This window comes from Balaenoptera ricei, chromosome 18 (assembly GCF_028023285.1).
Source record: "Balaenoptera ricei isolate mBalRic1 chromosome 18, mBalRic1.hap2, whole genome shotgun sequence".
Taxonomy (NCBI): domain Eukaryota; kingdom Metazoa; phylum Chordata; class Mammalia; order Artiodactyla; family Balaenopteridae; genus Balaenoptera; species Balaenoptera ricei.
Genome location: NC_082656.1, coordinates 24087867 through 24108269, shown reverse-complemented (window position 1 = coordinate 24108269; position 20403 = coordinate 24087867). Strand labels below are relative to the sequence as shown.

The window sequence follows — 20403 nt, the reverse complement described above, 5'->3', positions numbered from 1 at the left end:
GTCCTGGCTATTGTAAATAGAGCTACAGTGAACATTGTGGTACATGACTCTTTTTGAATTATGGTTTTCCCAGGGTATGTGCCCAGTAGTGGGATTGCTGGGTCGTATGGTAGTTCTATTTTTAGCTTTTTAAGGAACCTCCATACTGTTCTCCATAGTGGCTGTATCAATTTACATGCCCACCAACAGTGCAGGAGGGTTCCCTTTTCTCCACACCTCTCCAGCATTTATTGTTTGTAGAGTTTTTGATGATGGCCATTCTGACTGGTGTGAGGTAATACCTCATTGTAGTTTGATTTGCATTTCTCTAATGATTAGTGATGTTGAGCATCCTTTCATGTGTTTGTTGGCAATCTGTATATCTTCTTTGGAGAAATGTCTATTTAGGTCTTCTGCCCATTTTTGGATTGGGTTGTTTGTTTTTTTGATATTGAGCTGCATGAGCTGCTATATCCTGGAGTTTTCAACTTATTGACTCCTGGTCTGGGTGAACAGAATTTTTTTCAGAAGTGTGATATAAAGTAATTCACAGTCCCTCTTTTGATCTGATTTTAATAATTGAATGCTAACTCTTCTGTTTATAATCCAGTTCTGACCTTTGGACCCATCTGCCTAGCTCCTAGCTCTAGGGGCTCTGGTTGTTTCAACTCATGCTACCAGGGGACTCTCCCACTTTGGGCTGTCTTGGTAGATATTCTGCCCTAGGCAGGTGCTGGTCACCTATTCGTGACTCCTGATGGGTATTCAGGCAGTTACAGCAAGAAATGTTTCACAAATGGTATCTGGTACTGTCTAGTTAAGATTAATGGGGAATAAAAGTACTTTGCTTAGAAATAATTATCCATGGATCTAAAATCAACAAAAGCCTCTACAACAGAAAATACATAATTTTTTGGGGGGGGGGGGAGGAGGAGGCTTGAAATAGATCAGAAAACACTTTCACATTAATCGTTCTTTTCATGTACTTCAAATTTGTACTTAATGCCTTTCTCCTCCTGGACATCAGAAAGAACACCTGGATATTCTGGGATAAGTTTATATTTTTCCAAATTAATTTCTGGAAAAAATGTGTCACTTTCAAATTCTTGCATGATCCTTCTCACAAATAGTCTAAGATGGCCTGGTCTGTTCGTGGCTTCCTTATAAACGGAATTGCCTGCCACTATCCAAACCATGTCCACTCTATTTGTTAATTCTCGTTGCTCAATAAGTTTTAAGGCATCATCCAGACTTTTGGCAAGAAAAGGAGCTCCCTGTGGAGGTTCCTTGAGTTCTCTAATGAGAACTATATTAATTCTGTCCCTTAAAGGTCGATTCTTCTCTGGAATGAATGGAGAACCAGGTTTTCCTACCCATAATCACCAAATTCTGTTTACCTTCTGCTGAAGAGGTTGTGGTCATTCTTTGGAAATACCTGTATTCATTCCTGAGCAGGGGCCAGGGCAGGTCCCTGTTCTTGCCAATGCCCATGTTCTGCCCATGTACACAGCGACCATGCGGTTTAGTGGATGAACCATGACAGCGGCAGAAAACACTTCCGAGCTAGCATGTCACACTGACGCGGGGATTACCCGCCAGCTTGGCGCGAAATTCCTCCATCACTTTTCCACGCTTCTTCTATATTATTGTTGACATCATCGGCATGGCAGACTTCACACATTCCATGATCTTGTTCTTGTTCTTTAGAATCGTGCCGGTGGTTGAACGATTCATGTTATAAGAATGAACGACGTCTACCATCTTTTCGCCTCACTCCACTCTCTCAATTATTTTCACTTTAAAAAAAAATAATTAATTAATTTATTTATTTATTTTTATGGCTGTGTTGGGTCTTCGTTTCTGTGCTAGGGCTTTCTCTAGTTGTGGCAAGCGGGGGCCACTCTTCATCGCGGTGCACGGGCCTCTCACTATCCGCGGCCTCTCTTGTTGCGGAGCACAGGCTCCAGACGCGCAGGCTCAGTAGTTGTGGCCCACGGGCCCAGCTGCTCCGCGGCATGTGGGATCTTCCCAGACCAGGGCTCGAACCCGTGTCCCCTGCATTGGCAGGCAGATTCTCAACCACTGCGCCACCAGGGAAGCCCCTATTTTCACTTTTGTTTCCATTGTTATCCCTTTGTACTTCTTAGCAGTACCAGCTACAACATGCTGTTTTTACGTTTGCTTCTGGACATCCTGGGCTTGAAATAAAGGTACTGTACTACTGTACTCTATACAGTACTGTACAGTAAAGTACATAAAAGCACAACCACTTGTAGAGTATGCACACATGTGACAGTGTATTCCAGACACATGAACTAACTTATGTGATTGGACATGCGAACGCACGTTCACATTTTGAAAGTTCACAACTTGAAGGTTTGTATGTAGGGGACTTACTGTATCTTATTTATTTACTTGGCATTGTAGACTCAATGCTGAGTAGAGTGTCTGATACCTAACAGATGCTTAACACATATTTATCGAATATATGAATGGATGAATGAATGAATGACCTGTGGGTTCCAATCCAATTTATTTACTTAGTTCACCAACGTCCTCGATACTTGTGGATCAGTCTAATGAAAATTAATTTCTGTAATAAGACCATTTTTCTGAAGAGTCTTGGCATGTTTTTTTTTTAACCCAGTTCTACACGCCACCTTTTTCATTTCTGTGTGTTTGTTTCCAGCTAAAATTTCCAGTCTTCCTTCTCTTTCATGTAAAAAAGTCTTACCCATTCTTTACTGACCACCTCAATGGCTCAGTCTCCACCAACCCTCCTCTGATGACCCTGGTTAAAAATGGCCGTTCCCTCCCAGAAACACCAATCAAATTGTGGTGGTAACTCTCTTCTTAAGTGTATTGTACAAATGACTTCCATATTCTTTTTTTTCCTTTTTTCATTTTATGCTTACAATTTCCCTGAGTCAGAATGTTGGACAAATGTTACTCCCCTTCCACAGGTAAGGAGAGATTTGAAGCAGTTAATGGGTATATTCAGGAACACAAGCCTAGAAAATGAAGGAACATACACCAGAACTCAGATCTCTTCTATCCTCCTAGTCCCTTCCTCTTTATACTGCTGTATGATGCATATAGTCTTATGCTCTGGAATACATTATAATCACTTCGTATTAGTTTTATCTTCTCTACTGGATTGTAAATTCCTCCAGGCCCTAACTTCTTGGGCTTGTTAATAATATTAACTAAATCAGTAAATTAGTAGATCCTCAAAACTTTTAAATCAGGAATTAAAAAAAAAAAAGAAAAGATTTGTAAGCTGCTTTTGCAATGGGTATAAAAGTCAGAAGAGCTGCCAAGTTGGTACAGGAGTTGGAAAGCACTACACTGGCTTCATTTGTTGGTTAATTTTTGCTCCAAAAGGCTTTACTTAAAAATTAATAATAATAAATCAGAAAAATAAAATAAACAAAAAAGAAAAAAACGAATAACGAAGTGCGTCTTTCTATATCCAAGTCAGCACAAAACCATTTGTGGGGTGGAAGGTTTATAAGTTTCTTCTTTGCAATTTCACCTTACATATAGCCAACCATATGGCGGGAAGGGGTGGAGTAAGCAGATTGCCACTTCTATTGCCCTCATGGATGGGAGAACCGTGGTATTATGAAGTATGATCAGTGGTTGGGCGGGGTGTGTGTGGGAGGGCAGGTTTAGAAAGGTCTGGTGTGGGTCTCAGGAAATGTCAGGGAACTTCGGCACCGCACTTAGACTCTCTGGGTCTCTCCTGGTCCGACATCTGATGAGACCAACATCAGATCTAACATCAGACTGTAGGGCTTAAACCCAGGCTCTCAGGTCGGGATAGGGGAAGGAAGAAAGGCCCCATCACGCTTTGCCCCACGAGTCCCAACGTTGGCTTTAGGCCTGCAAATCTGAAACAAAGAAAAAAATCCTCCACATCCTAGGGCCCCCAGCTAGGATCTGACCTTTGGCTTGAGGGGACAAGTTGGTCTGAGCCTGGGCGAGAACGAGATCCCTTGGGGCCCCGCCCTTCACTAGCGCAGCGGGAGAGGCAGAGGTAAAACCCGCGAACGGGGCCGCCCTAAGTAGTTTGTCCCTGCGGCCGCCTCGTAGGCAGCGGGGCGTTCCGAGTGCCCGGCGCCGCATTGCCATGGCTGCCCGTGGCGGCGTAGCCACCGCCGGCGAGGGCCTGCGCTACGCTGAGGACTCGCCGCCCCCGACCAAGCGGTCGGACACCGACATTGACCGGAGACTGGTGAGTCTGCCGGCTCTCCTGCCGTTCTCCCGCTCCAAGCTGCCCGAGCCTACCCGCTAGCGCTCCCCAAACTCCGCCCCGCCCCGTCCCTGCCTCACCTCTCTGCACCCCCTTACCCCCGAACCGGGGTCGTCCCGGTGTTCATCCACTACCTTTGTCCCACCCCTCATTTATTCAGAGTTGATGCTCCTCGGTGCCCGGCGCTGACGAGTAGGCGTGTTCGGAGAATCTCTGGTCCCTCAAGGAGCTTTCATTCTTGTCGGGAAGACACCAGAGAACAGGCAATTGCAGACGCAGTGTGATAAGTGCTGTAGGATGGGTGTTCCCATCATGTAGGAGGAGACCCCAGTCCAGTCTTTCGGGGCCAGGGGGTGAGGCCAGGGGAGGCTTCTAGGAGAAAGCGCTGTAACCATTGTTGTAAAACTAAGATCTGAAGAATGAGTAGCGGCAGACTCGGTGAAGAGGAAAAAGCGTTTCAGGCGCCAGTAGTATCATCTACAGAGTCGTAGACCAGGGCCCAGTCAGACGTAGTAAGGGGTCTCTTCAGGCTGAAATGTAGAGCTGGGAAAAGAAACTGTCCAGTGGAAACATAATGCGAGCCGCATACGTGTTTTTAGATTTTCAATAGCCATATTTAAGAAGTTAAAAAGATAGGTGGATTTAATTTTAACAATGCATTTTTATTTAATCCAGTATGTCCACAGTGATATTTTGACGTGAAATCAATATGAACATTATTTTTTTAAAAAATATATTTATTTATTTATTTTTGGCTGCGTTGGGTCTTTGTTGCTGCTCACAGGCTTTCTCTAGTCGCCGCCGGCGGGTGCTACGCTTCGTTGCGGTGCGCGGGCTTCTCGTTGCAGAGCACGGGCTCTAGGCGCGTGGGCTTCAGTAGTTGTGGCACGCGGGCTCAGTAGTTGTAGCTCACCGGCTTAGTTGCTCCTCGGCATGTGGGATCTTCCCTGACCAGGGCTCGAACCCGTGTCCCCTGCATTGGCAGGCGGATTCTTAACCACTGAACCACCACCAGGGAAGTCACAATATAAACATTATTAATGAGATGTTTTCCTTTTTTTTTTTTTTTGTACTAAGTCTTTGAAATCCAGTGTGTATTTTACACTAACAGGACATCTCAGTTCGGACTAGACACATTTCACATACTCAGTTGCCACATGTAGTTAGTGGGCCACCTTACTGATCTGTGCTGTTCCCAAATGGGGGCCAGAACATAGGAAGCTTCTGGTAAATCACGTGAACAGCTTGGGGTATCCTGAGGTACCATTTTGATGAGTTTTAAGCAGAGGAGTGACCTGTTGGGCAGTTGTAAAGTTCTCTCAGGCTACGTGTGAGAGGAATAGATTAGTTGGAGAAATTCTGTTTTATCCCTTTTCCACACCACCTTCCGTGTTGACCCAGCCAACAGTGATAGATGCACAGCACTTTTTGTCCATATTGTTCATTGACTAGTCATACACAGTCTTGTGACGTCTTTTATGTTGACCTGTCATTTTCCAGCGTTTTTTTGTTTCCTAAGAGCAGAGACTGGGTGTTTACTTCAAGTAAGCACTCAATTGGTAAGCGCTCAGTTATTGTTACTTAACTGATAAATTTCTGGAACAGAGTCAGTGGGCTGGAAAGGTTTCAGAAAGCAATATGCTTTTGTTCAACAGACACTTCTTGAGCACTGCTGGATACCAGCCAGGTGTCATCCTTGGAAGAAGTAAATGAACAAAACAGATAAAAAGTTTGAAGTAGCAAACTCTTTGAGTTCCTATGTCTGATTCATTCCATACCACAGCCCTGTGAGGAAGGTCCTTTTCAGTTGTCACTTGAACGAGGAGACGGAGACTCAGAAAGTGGTAATTCATCCAGGATCATTCTCCTAATAAGTGGTGGGCCTAGGGTTCTAAATCCTAACACTCTTTCCACTGTGACTTGCTGACTCCTTAGAAATAAGACTTTCTTTCTTTTTTTTTTTTATTATTTAACTTTTTTTTAAAATTGAAGTACAGTTGATTTACAATGTTATGTTTGTTTCAGGTGCACAGCAGAGTGATTTGGATATATATATATTCAGGTTCTTTTCCCTTATAGGTTATTACAAAATATTTCAAAATATTGAGGATAGTTCCCAGAAATAAGGCTTTCTGAATAGTGTTCAGTCTGTGATGTGCACTGGATAAGATATTAGGTTAGGCAGAACTCACCTCTCTATGGAGAGTTGTAAAAATCTCAGTACTGGACTGATTTGCAAGGCAATTGGAGCCCTGTGGTATTTTGAAGGTAGAAATAATATTGGTGATTTTTTTTACATCTGTAGGTACTTTTCTTTGGAAAAGGGAGTGTATAGAATCCAAGCTATCAGTTAGGAGACATCTTTAGTAGTCTGGGCACGTGAAGGCTAAAGTGTAGGCCAGTGATTCTAAACCTGTCCAGCCCAGAGCCCCCTTTTTATAACAAATATTAAAGTTTCCTGTAATATCCTAAAGATTTATAGGCAATAAAAAATACCCATAAGCATAATTTTAAAAAATCAGTGTACTGCTCTAATTGAAGCATAAAGGTAAAATAAGTATTTTATTAGAAAATAACGTGTCTACTATTTAAATATGTAAGTACTCAGGCATGATTACATTAGAAGACACAGTGAAGAACTGATCAGTTGCTGGCACATTGCACCAGTGCAAAGGAATCATTGTGAGTGTGGTGGCTATAAATGCAGGCTGATTTCAGATGTATTACATTGGCAGCTCAAATACCATAAGGGCCATTGTCATCGACAAACGAATTTTTCCCAAGTTGTAAACAATTTTTGGTAAAATTTTGAATGAAACAAAGTGGAATCTTACCTCAATTTACATGATAGCTGCAATTCTGGAAAATTCAGTCTTCACTAAAATGGTGCAAAAATGATATATTTTATATGTAGTAAAGTCCTAGACTAAGATGATCATACATAGGCTTTTCACCTACTCAGTGTCCAGTAGAGTCTTTTAAAATCTTGAGCGATGCAGGCAGTTGTTTGTTGTCCAGTGTTTTCTCATATATTTTAGGACTTCTAGGATCCATAGTCCTCATCCACTAAATACCCTCCTTCCTATCCAACTTATCGTGACAACCAAAAAATGTCCTTGCAAATTTTCAAAAGGTCCCTAAGGGTCTGTTCTGCTTCTGTAGGGAGTCACTGGTCCAGGCAGTGACCAATGATGGGGTGGAACATAAGAGAGTTGATAATAATAACTTTGGGGAAACTTAGAAGTACCGAAAGTGATGGGAAGTTGACAAAGTGTAGGATAACAAAGTACAAATGGGGAGACGCAAGAGGGAAGAGATATGGGAACATATGTATATGTATAACTGATTCACTTTGTTATAAAGCAGAAACTAACACACCATTGTAAAGCAATTATACTCCAATAAAGATGTTTAAAAAAAAAGGAACAAATGACCTAAGTATGGGATGTATTTGCTAATCTTACTGAAAATAGTAGAAAATAAAATATTTGTCAAGGAATTGAAAAAGACATTTTTCATACCATTTTTTAAAAAGATGCAATTTATTTTAAAGTTTTTGAAATATATATCTGCAGTTGTAGATGTTAAATAACTGTCTCATGTAAGCTTTCCTTTAGGGATTAAGAATTCAGGTTCATTAGCCTGTTTGGGAGAGTAAAAGATAAAAATGTAGGAGGAAATACCTGCATAGTACTTTGAATAAAATACTATCTTACAATTAATTGTTTAATAATCACAAGTCATGATCAGACTTTGCTTTAGCAAAGCTGCTTCTCATGGAAAAGTAGAAAAGAAACTTTAAAGTTAAGAGGAGAATATTAACAATTTTTAAAGCAGTTTGAACAAAACTCAGTTTGTATGACTTGGTAGCCTTTCAATTTTCAGTACTTTCCTGAAGAGTGTAACTCCTAGTATTATTAGGATGATGTAACATATAAGAAAATTAGCCACATATATGTTTCAGTGTAAGCAAACCTGATACATGAAAATCAAAACCTATCAAACATGTAAATTATCAAGTGCTTATTCATTACCAAAAAAAGAGACCACTTTTATTTTTCAATTGCAATTTGAATTTAAAATATTTACCTTGAAGCTTCCCTTTGAAGAAATCACATGGATTATGTATTGTATATCCATATTTTTAACCTTGCCCTATTTTTTCCTCACTGTTCCTTTCACTGTAAAACACTGTTCCTATCATTGTTATCATAAGAGGAGGCTAAAATGTAAGCTCCCTGAACAGGGACTTTGCTGTCTGTGTATTTCCAACATATATAAAGGTGCCTGTTATGTGGTAAGCACTTTAAAAAGAAATTGTTGAATGAGTAAATGTTATTCTGGAATGGGAAGGAATGAGAAGAATGGAGTTAATAAGAATTTTCAGTTGTCTACCAGTGAGTCCTACAAATAAAAATACAAAATTCAGCTTATCTAAAGTGTAGCTCATTATATCCCCTCCCTATGCATGGTGATTCTCGCCTATCCACTACCTTGAATAATGCCATCATCACTCCACTTTCTCCCTTCTCACTGTTATTCTGTTGGTCTTAAGCATCTCTCCTCTGACCTATTGTATTGATAATAGCCTTTAAAAACAGGTCTCTTTGCTTCTGGTCCTTTACCCTTTTTACACTTCACTCAGCCATCAGTTATTTTTCTATACTACACACCTAATTATGGTACTATAATTTTTTAAATTAATTTACCAAGTTCCTTTTCATAAATTTACCGAGGTCCAAACTTCCCATGGTAATCATATAAATTGTATAAATATACCATTGTGATATACAGGACTGTTCATGAACTAACCCCTAAATGACTTACTTACGCAGCCTCATTCTCCATCTCCTTCACTGTACTGTGCCCTGTGCTATGACTTTACTTACTGTAGTTTTCTCCTCTGTCTGAAAGTCGTTGCCTGGCAAACTGCTGTTCTTTTTTTTTTTTTTTTTTAAATATATTTATTTTTATTTTTGGCTGCATTGGGTCTCTGTTGCTGCGTGCGGGCTTTTCTTTTAGCTGTGGCGAGCGGGGGCTACCCCCTTCTTGCGGTGCGCGGGCCTCCCATTGGGTGGCCTCTCTCGCTGCAGAGCACGAGCTCTAGGTGCGTGGGCCTCAGAACTTGTGGCACTCAGGCTCAGCAGTTGTGGCTCGCGGGCTCCAGAGCGCAAGCTCAGCAGCTGTGGCTCACGGGCCTAGCTGCTCTGCGGCATGCGGGATCCTCCCGGACCAGAGCTCGAACCCATGTCCCCTGCACTGGCAGGCAGTGATTCCTAACCACTGCGCCACCAGGGAAGCCCCTGCTGTTCATTTTTTAAGACTCAGGTTACTGATGTGAAGCCTTACCTGCCTCGAGTTCCCTTTCCCTAGTAGAATAAAGTTGTTTTATCCTAAGTACTTCCTTAGAAAGTCATATACAGTTTTTTATTAAATTATTTCTTATAATATATCAAAATTATTTATATATGTATAAGCACCTAGGTTGTGAAGTCTTAAGGGCAAGAACTTACATGCTCGCTTCTGTGATTGGCATTGCAGTCGATACATGGTAGTTACTTAATTGTTTATTAAATGAACAGCTATTAACTTTTTTTTTTTTTTTTTTTAAAGTATTTGTTTTATTTATTTATTTTATTTATGACTGTGTTGGGTCTTCGTTTCTGTACGAGGGCTTTCTCTAGTTGTGGCAAGCGGGGGCCACTCCTCATCGCGGTGCGTGGGCCTCTCACCATCGCCGCCTCTCTTGTTGCGGAGCACAGGCTCCAGACGCGCAGGCTCAGTAATTGTGGCTCACGGGCCCAGTTGCTCCGCGGCATGTGGGATCTTCCCGGACCGGGGCACGAACCCGTGTCCCCTGCATTGGCAGGCAGATTCTCAACCATTGCGCCACCAGGGAAGCCCAGCTATTAACTTTTATTACTACTGAGTGGCTTAATAAATAAACATGGATGTTTGGTTCAGCATATTGATGCATGTATTCTTTTTCTGTTGGATTTCTCCTTTGTGTTAGTTTCTAAGGGAGAAGAGTCTGTGTCTGTCTTGCTCACTACTCTGCCCAGAATTTAGCACAAAGCCTGTCATAGATGCTAAATAAGTATTTGTATATTTATAGATAAATGCTAAACAAATGTTTGTTGAGTGAGTGACTAGTCTCCATATTTCTCCATCACAACTACCATTTTGATGCAGAATTTATTATTTTTTTAAAATTTTCCTCTGGTACAACTATTGTCTATCTTGAAACTTAAATGTTGCAGTCTCAAGATAGAAGTTTTAGCATTTTATAACACTTTCAGGCAGTTCATATTTATCTAGAAGATTATTTACTGCTTTTGCTGTTTTGGAAGAATATAATGCCTTATGGAATTTGTAAACAATTTTGATGCTTTTTTTTCCCCCCAGCAGTAGCAGCTATGATGGAGTGGGCTGTTTTCCCAGTTCTCAGAAATTCTTTGATTCAAGATGGTGGAACATTTAAAGTAATGTGTGTTTGTGTGTGTGTGTTTTTCTGGTGGATATTTGAAACTAGGTGATAGTAACAGATACCTGACTTGGCCCACTTGTTGATTTGCTGGCATTATTTAAATAGTGCTTCTTCTCCTTTTTTGAAACATGTCTTTTAAACTAAAATTAGATATTCTTTACAGGCAAGGACCAAGGTTTAAGGATCGTTGTTCTCTCAGTTCTCAACATGGTACCAACCTTGGTTACTGCTCTATAAATCCACTGAATAATTAAATTAACAAAGGAATGAAACAACAAGATGGAAGAAAAACAGAGGATTAGAGGACATGTTTTACAGTATGATGAACTGACGGCCTTAAGGAATAAAAAAGACTAAGATAAATGATATTCTCTCTCTGATTTTTTTTTTTAAGTATTTATTATTTTATTTATTTTATGGCTGTGTTGGGTCTTCGTTTCTGTGCGAGGGCTTTCTCCAGTTGCGGCAAGTGGGGGCCACTCTTCATCGCGGTGCGCGGGCCTCTCACTATCGCGGCCTCTCTTGTTGCGGAGCACAGGCTCCAGACGCGCAGGCTCAGTAGTTGTGGTTCACGGGCCCAGCTGCTCCGCGGCACGTGGGATCCTCCCAGACCAGGGCTCGAACCCGTGTCCCCTGCATTGGCAGGCAGACTCCCAACCACCGCGCCACCAGGGAAGCCCTGATTTTTTTTTAATGGTAAAGAGAGGCATAAAATATAAGCATGTATTAAATATTAGGTGTAGTCAGAGTACACATGATACTCTGACTTCTTCTGACATGCTTTTCCAAATTTTGGTAACTTTATTGCTTGATGCCTCTGATAACACAGGCAGTCTCCAGCTCTGTTTTTAAAGTTTGTTGATTCAATTCAGTATAATAGATTTTTTTTTTAACACCAAATACATAGAAGCTATATACTAGGTGTGTGTGGGGAGGAGATGAGTGAGCCAGGATTGCCACCCTCAAGGACAGAGGGCAGCAAACTTCTTTTGTAAAGGGCTGAATAGTATTTTAGGTTTGCAGACCTTATGGCTTCTGTCACACTACCAAACTCTGCTGTTGTAAAGCAGAAGCAGCCATAGACATACAGCCTAGCTGCAATGATGTTAAAGTTTTACTCACCAAGAACTTTATTACTGTATAGTACTTACAGTATTTCTAAATGTGTTACGTGGTTTTGGTAAAGATTTTTTTTTTTAACTAATTAATTTATTTTTATTTTTGGTTGCGTTGGGTCTTTGTTGCTGCGTGTGGGCTTTCTCTAGTTACAGCGAGCAGGGGCTACTCTTCATTGCAGTGCGCGGGCTTCGCATTGCGGTGGCTTCTCTTGTTGCAGAGCACGGGCTCTATGTTTGTGGGCTTCAGTAGTTGTGGGGCGCAGACTCAGTAGTTGTGGCTTGCGGGCTCTAGAGCGCAGGCTCAGTAGTTGTGGTGCACAGGCTTAGTTGCTCGCTGGAGGTAAAGAATTTTAAGTAGAAGTTTTAGTAAGTGCCATGAATTGATACCTAATTTGTATATTTCCATTTGGGGTAACGCATTTCATTCTTTACTTCCATGCTAGAAAGCTTGTGATATACTACTATTCAGAAACAGTTTAGAATCGTTGACTCTTTTACTCTCAGTTTTGTGTCAATGGATCTCTTCCTAGAACTAAGTTTATTGTCTGTATTTGATCAATATGGTAAGATTTTTTAACTGTGAGATTTTGTAGGGGATTGTTTCAGGTGCTTGTAGTATAAAATCACTTTTGGCCGGTACAAAAGCTGTGACCATGTGGGATCTTCTCATGATTTTTGTTTTTTAATAACCTTTATTTTTTTTCTGAGTTTGTTTGTCTTCAAACAGTGCTTCCCAATCGTTTAAACTTTTTATAAGGTAACAAGTTTCATACCTGTCTCTTACCCCCATAATATTAGTAATATTTTAAATTTTTAATCATTGAATGTATAAAAATAAGGTAAAAATTAATGATATGCATGAATGTATTGAGTTTATGATATGCAAACAAATAGTTAGGGAGGAAATGAACTAACATTTAGTGAATGCTCTTTACCAGGCACTGTATTATATTCTCCCGCTTCTCATAATAACCCATGAAGTTAGATGTTACTTTTCACCATTTTACATATAAGAAAACTGAGGATCAAAGAGGTTAATTAACTTTCTCAAGGTCATATAGCTAGTAAGTGGCAGGACTAGGATGTGAAACCAATTTTGACTCTAAAAGTCCTTGACTTTTTTACTGTACCATATTATTTCTCCATCATTTAGATATCAGAAATTGATGAAATTCAACTCCAAGAAATGATACACAGTCTTGGTTTTTGTGGTAATTTTCAGAGTCTTCATAAGCTTCAAGATATGTTTTAAAATTCTGTTTTTTTTTAATAAATTTATTTATTTTATTTATTTATTTTTGGCTGCATTGGGTCTTTGTTGCTGCGCTCGGGCTTTCTCTAGTTGCGGCGAGCGGGGGCTCCTCTTCATTGTGGTGCGTGGGCTTCTCATTGTGGTGGCTTCTCTTGTTGCGGAGCACAGGCTCTAGGCGCGTGGGCTTCAGTAGTTGTAGCATGTGGGCTTAGCAGTTGGGGCTCGCGGGCTCTAGAGCGCAGGCCCAGTAGTTGTGGTGCATGGGCTTAGTTGCTCCATGGCATGTGGGATCTTCCCGGACCAGGGCTCTAACCTGTGTCCCTTGCATTGGCAGGCGGATTCTTAACCACTGTGCCACCAGGGAAGCCCTGTTTAAAAATTCTTAAACTTCAAAGCAGAGTTAATTTTATTTCACCTTAACTCAAAAAGGAAGAAAAGAATATTGTGTAATGAAATTAAGCTATAAGCATTGCTATTGTAAGAAATTACAGCCTTAAAGTAAAAGACCCTATTGTAAGGGAGTAAAAATAGCTTTCAGGAAATGGGATGATTTCCCAAGCAAGAAGAATAACCGAATTACAAGGTGTTGCAGGTAAGCCGAAAGAGAGAGTTTAAGGGGTGCTTGCCAGGGACTTCAAAGTCAGTATAGTAAAAGCTTGTAAGAGTACATGATAGGAGATGTGGCACATATATACAATGGAATATGAGTCAGCCATAAAAAGAAACGAAATTGAGTTATTTGTAGTGAGGTGGATGGACCTATAGTCTGTCATACAGAGTGAAGTAAGTCAGAAAGAGAAAAACAAATACCACATGCTAACACATATATATGGAATCTTAAAAAAAAAAAAAAAGGTTCTGATGAACCTAGGGGCAGGACAGGAATAAAGACGCAGATGCAGAGAATGAACTTGAGGACACGGTGAAGGGGAAAGGTAAGCTGGGACTAAGTGAGAGAGCAGCATTGACATATATACACTACCAAATGTAAAATAGATAGCTAGTGGGAAGCAGCTGCATCTCACGGGGAGATCAGCTAGGTGCTTTGTGACCACCTAGAGGGGTGGGATAGGGAGGGTGGGAGGGAGGCGCAAGAGGGAGGGGATATGGGGATATATGTATATGTATAGCTGATTCACTTTGTTATATAGCAGAAACTAACACACCATTGTAAAGCAATTATACTCCAGTAAAGATGTTAAAAAAAAGTACATGATAGGGAGGAGGCTAGCTAGAGACACAGCAAGATCACTTTTATGATCAGGGTGCAAAATTAAGTGCAGGATTAAAAGGGAGATACCAAAGATGAGGTATATTTGTTTCTATTGAAGAATTTGTTTTTAAAGTAGACAGATCAGAGGGTTTTCTGACTTAAGAAGTTATTTATTAAATCCTTCTAACTGGTGGGATCTTCCACAACTTTTCTTTTTTAACCTTTATTTTTTTCCCCTGATTTTAAAAGAAACAATTATATAATAATATCATATAGTAATTGAAGTAGATACCATTTATTGAATGTTTACCACATGTAAAATATTAGGTGATGTATATGTATGTCCTAATTTTTAAAAATTCATAGCAACCCAAGGAGGTAGGTATTGTTTACCTCATTTTACAGATGAGGAAGCTCTAGTATAGAGGTTAAATAACTTGGCCAAGGTTATCTTGCTGATATGTAGAGAGCAATTCAAACCATATTTCTTTGAATTCCAAAGTCTGTGGTCCAAAGATTTTGTTTTAGTGATGAAAGGTAGGTAATAAGAATATATAACTACTGTTAATGTTTTGTTTCATAGCAGTCCATTTTTTTTCTGTGTGCATATATGCTGAACATGCTGTCGTATAACTTGCTTTTATTCTCTAACATGGTCTGTAAACATTCCTCAATATATTATTTAATTGTGGATGCATATTTTAGATGTGCCTTAATTTATTTAATTATTCCCCTATTGTTGGGTATTCAAATTGTTTCCAGTTTTATATATTATAAATAATGCAGTGATGAATATTCTCATATAAAAGTTTTTATGCACCTCTCTGATTATTTTCTGAGCCTAATGACATGAATATGTTTAAGGCTGTTGATTCCTATGGTGAAATTACCTTCAAGACAGATTGTCCCAATTTGAATTCGTAGCATCAGTTTGAGAATGTTCATTGAACCACTCCCTTGACAATTGTAAGGCTTTGAGTTGTTGGCTAAATGGATGCCTCTCATTATTAATGGCCTTTATACTGGAGTGTGACAGATTGCCACGTGGCCCCATCCAGAAGTTGAAGGAGGTACTAGTAATCCTACTTTCATACTTAACAAACTGGTTGGTTTTATATTAAATGTAGGAGTTTTGAACATACAACTTCTTGTTGGAGGTTGAGGGAAGGTAAAATTTTGTGAAAAAAAAAATAGGGAATTATAAGGAGTGAGGACATCAAGGACCAGTGCTAGAATCTAACTTGACATTAGACAATTAAGTGACACTATTTTCTCTGGGTAATTTATCAAACTACCTAGTAAGAAGTTGTACAAGGCAAAAGGTTTGCGAATGGGCACTGTAGTCAGTTAGGGATGTTTCATTGAGTATGAGCTCACACTGGAAAGATAATTGAATGATTTTTATAATCTATTAAAAGACTGTAGGAGATTAAATTGTTGCTTGAAGACCTAGGCTCTGGTCTGGAATTAGGAAACCTGTGTTCCAGTCCCAGTGCAGACACTGATAACAATTGCAGTGGCGCTTCCCTGGTGGCGCAGTGGTTAAGAATCCGCCTGCCAATGCAGGGGACACAGGTTCGAGCCCTGGTCCGGGAAGATCCCACATGCCGTGGAGCAACTAAGCCCGTGTGCCACAACTACTGAGCCCACGCACCACAACTACTGGAGCCCGTGCACAGCAACAAAGAGTAGCCCCCACTTGCTGCAACTAGAGGAAGCGCGTGTGCAGCAATGAAGACCCAACGTAGCCAAAAATAAATAAATTAAATTAAAAACAAAACAACACAAACAAACAAACAGAAAACAATGGCTGCAACTTGGACAAGGCATGTGGCTATTCAGGACCTCAGTGTCTTCCTCCGTAAAAATGGAGGAAGTGGAGTGGGTTTTGGCTAGATGTTTTCTATCATTTCTTTCAGCTCTAAAAATACCAACAAAACATTGGACATCTTATGGAAACTATTGAAAACAAAAGAGAAACATATCTTTTTTGTGTGTGTGTGTGGTATCTTAGTTCCCCAACCAGGGATCGAACTGGGCCCCCTGCAGTGGAAGTGCAGAGTCCTAACCACTGGACCACCAGGGAATTCCCAAAACATATCTTTTCTGTATAAAAGTATAATGTGTCTGTTCCTAGAGTACTGTGTGTACTTCTGTTTGCACCTTTCAAAAGTCAAATAGAAATGGAACATTTCCCGAAAGAGAAAATATATAAATGAATTGGCGGGAGAAGTGTGTGATTGTGTGAGGGGGAAAGAGGCAGGGAAGGCTCATTTGAAGGTAGGCTAAAATAGTTTAGAACTTAATTCAGGAATAGTGTAGAACTCTTAATTCAGGAAGTTATTGGACAAAAATAATTTAATAAAAGTCAGTACAGGGGCTTCCCTGGTGGTGCAGTGGTTGAGAGTCTGCCTGCCGGTGCGGGGGACACGGGTTCGAGCCCTGGCCTGGGAGGATCCCACATGCCGCGGAGCGACTGGGCCCGTGAGCCACAATTACTGAGCCTGCGCGTCTGGAGCCTGTGCTCCGCAATGAGAGGGGCCGCGATAGTGAGAGGCCCGCGCACCGCGATGAAGAGTGGCCCCCACTTGCTGCAACTGGGGAAAGCCCTAGCACGGAAACGAAGACCCAACACAGCCAAAAATAAATAAATAAATAAATAAATAAATTTATAAAAGAATAGGTATACCTCTATGGATAACTGAATCAAGTTACTGTACACCTAAAACAAAACAGAACATTGGAAATAAACTCTAATTCAATATAAAAAAAACAAAAAAATTAAAAGTCAGTACAATAACAAAATGATAAAGGATATCTGTTAGGTAGAAAAAGTCCCTTTTCTCCAAATTTTAGATAATAGAAAGAACTAAGGAAAATCCTTAAATTTGAAAGAGAGAAATTTAGGGCCAGTGAATAAAATAGCAGTGACGAACAAGTTAAAGAAACTAACTCCTAGAACTAAATGAACCTTGAATTGCCCAGAAGACCAAGCTTTTTAGAGCAGATATATCTGAAGCTTCAGGCCAAAGAACACATCTCAGAAGCTTCACTGATAGACTTGACCCATCTAGCATGAAGAGCCACAGAGCACGGATGTAAAGCTTGCCATAGTTCTTACTTCCTAACAGATATCTTCCACACACTGAAGTCATCTTTCAGTATCATTCTGGTTTAATTTTCTAATTAGAATTTGGCTTTGAAAATCTTGCCCCTTTTTGGCCTGTCTGCTTAGGGTTATTATCTTGAGATGATTCCGTTTTGTTAAATAGATGGAAGTTGACTTATATTTTACAAGTTGTCTGCTCTATGAAATATTTCATAGGTTACTGGTCTAGTCTATATTTAGCATATTCTGTAGATGATCCCTGCCCTCCAACATACACATAGATTCAACTGCAATAACCTAAGGTCACCGTGAGTTAAGGGCAGAATCTCAATCAGAATTCAGGTTTCCCAGCTTCTAACCTTTGTTCTCTCCTGTATCCTCCCTTTGCCCTCTTGGTCTAGCATTGACCCTATCCTTCAGTTTTATCTGGACTCTTCTCAGAAGCCATCTATGACCCAGAGGCAGAGTACTTAGCAACTGGCCACCTGTCTACCTAACCATCTACACACACATTCATCCATCCAGTCAATTAACACTAACTTTTATTTAACCCATACGTATTCTAGGAATACAAAGATGAATAATGCCTGCTTCTTGCTCTCTAGAGGCTCACAGTTCAGTAAAGGAGACAGGTTATGAAGTTGTAGTCTGGGGTTACAATAGAGAAATAAACTGGGATGTAGAGGGGTGGGAGTATTTGAATAGGGGAGAGGGTACCGTTGGCATTGATTTCTTTCATATTTGGAAATTTACTTGTTCCTGCTGCCTATCTAGAGTCGTTCCTTTTTTCTTTGCTATTTAGTAACTGAGAAGTCATATATATACCAGACATCCTTCTGTGTTAGGGACTGGGGTCAATAATACTATCTTTATATGAACAGTGGTGAAACAGAAGGGTGGAGACATATTAGACTCAACTGAATGAGGGTAGTAGGGATATGACTCAGATACCCCAACTCCCTTACTCAGAGCCAGCAGCTTCAGAGGATGGAGAGCTTATTTTGGGAAGTGACCCGGTCCAGACACAGGTAGGGACCAGCTCACAGGGAAAACATGTAAGGGTAAGTGCAAGTTTTTTATTGGCAGCCTCTGATCAACTATCTGCTGAAACCGTCTTTCAGCATTTTACTTCCACTACTCCCTACTAGCACTGACTTACTAAATTGTAATAAAGATAGAAAAATGGAATCTCTCCCTCAGGTTAAACCTAGTGTTAAAGTGAAAGTTTTTACCAATTAAAAAAATATCAATTACTATATTATTATAGTTGTATACACCTTAAAGAGAGTTTTTAGTTAGGGCATGCTTGTTTCAAATTTGATGGAATATGTTAACACTAATTAGTAAAATCTGTGCACTAGATTATTCTCAGCACATTGGTTATCTCAGTGCAGCTGTATAAAGCAGTGGATCTTAACTCCAGTGTCTCTGCACATTGATGAGGTATCATGCGGTAACATGACAAAGGGATGGGGTTACAACCATGTGCCTTTGCAAATAGCCTAGAGGGAATCTTATCTATGGTCCATGATCTGATTTAAAATCTGGTCCTAAGAGAGGGTGTGTCATGTGTCAACTTTTGAGAGTCATTGACAACTAGAATAACCATCCCTTTATTATCCTAAGAAATATTTCTGGCTAAAAATCTAGTAAGTTCTAAAAGAAATTAGATAAATTTATGGAGAAATAAAATATAAAAGCAAACTAGTAAGGTTTTGAGGACTGGCAGGTTTTGTTTTGAGATTGTGAATCCGTTTGTAACCTTTGTGAGGCGACCTTATTGAGCCATATCTCTACCCCTAGTACAGTGCCTGGTTTGTAGTAAGCACCCCGATTAAATGTTTAAATAAATGTTGAATTAGTGAATAATGAATGAGTCAGGGCGATATGCCTAAAAGCATTATTTTCTGGTCCTGAAACACAGTAGAAATATGTATCAGCCAGGGTTCTCCAAAGAAACAGAACTAAGTAGAATGTATTATTCATCTATTTCCAGGAATTGGCTTACACAGTTGTGTGGGCTGGCAAGTCTAAAATTTGTGGGGCAGGCCTGCAGGCTGGCAACTTTCAGACAGCAGCTAAGTCTTGAGGCAGAATTACTACTTCCTCAGGGAAGTCTCAGTTTTCTTAAGGCCTTTCAACTGATTGGATGAGTCACACCTACGTTATCAAAGATAAACTGCTTTACTTAATAAAGTCAGCTGATTATAGATGTTAGCCACATGTACCAAATACCTACACAGCAACACCTAGACTGAGGTTTAGTTGACTGACCTAGCCAAACTGACACATAAAGTGAACCGTCAACAGTATCCTTGGGTTTGAGAACTTGAAGCCAAATGTGCAGCCTGGTTTGGCAAACCTACGATGAACCCAGGGACTCCTGGTACTCTCTGAGGCGACCAGGACTAGGTTGGTATTGGGACAGGACTTTCTGACTAGTCACATTTAACAAAGAAAGCTGCTTGCGTTATTAGAGACAAGGTTTGTATCAGTGGGTCCCTGAGTATATGCTAAACAGTACTTAAAAGGTTATTCGTAAGATCATCAGTTATAGCAAGGATTTAAGTTTGGAGAATTTTTTGTTCATTATATTGGAGTGGAGAAGTACTCATTTGTCCTGAGCCTGAGAGTTTTGTTTCTTGTTATGTTTGCTTTTGGGTTTTGTTTTATTGTTTCAGTTTGTTTTTGTTTTGCCCTTTTATTTACTCTCTAGTCTTGCTGTAGATATTAATGCTTGCCTATGGTTTAAAATAAATTAAGTGACTTTAAAGTCAAGCAAGTAAGATGTAGTTAACATTGCTTTTTCTTTTTACTTAATTTAAATTTTTCACTTAAATTAATTAAAAAATTGGTGCTTTGAGAGAAGTTCAAGTGTATTTTTTTTTGGCAATGGAACAGTAATGGTAAGGGCCAGGTGGATTTAGATATGAAAATCTGGGACATTCATGCCAGCTTGAAAATTTTAGGGAAGGATAATTGTAAAAATT

The 20403-nt window shown here is 40.1% G+C and overlaps 1 protein-coding gene and 1 pseudogene across 2 annotated transcripts in view; one reads left to right on the top strand and one right to left on the bottom strand.

The window, feature by feature from the left end:
- Nucleotides 1-944: 944 nt before the first annotated feature.
- LOC132352418 (dihydrofolate reductase-like) lies at nt 945-1517 on the bottom strand (annotated as a pseudogene).
- A 2551-nt stretch (nt 1518-4068) lies between these two features.
- The window catches only part of DNAJC15 (DnaJ heat shock protein family (Hsp40) member C15), a 69742-nt gene continuing 53407 nt past the window's right edge, over nt 4069-20403 (top strand). For both annotated transcript variants that reach the window (XM_059902754.1, XM_059902755.1), the window contains exon 1: nt 4069-4216. In XM_059902754.1, the coding sequence (XP_059758737.1) occupies nt 4112-4216 (105 nt within the window). In that variant the 5' untranslated portion in view covers nt 4069-4111. The remainder of the gene's footprint in view (nt 4217-20403) is intronic.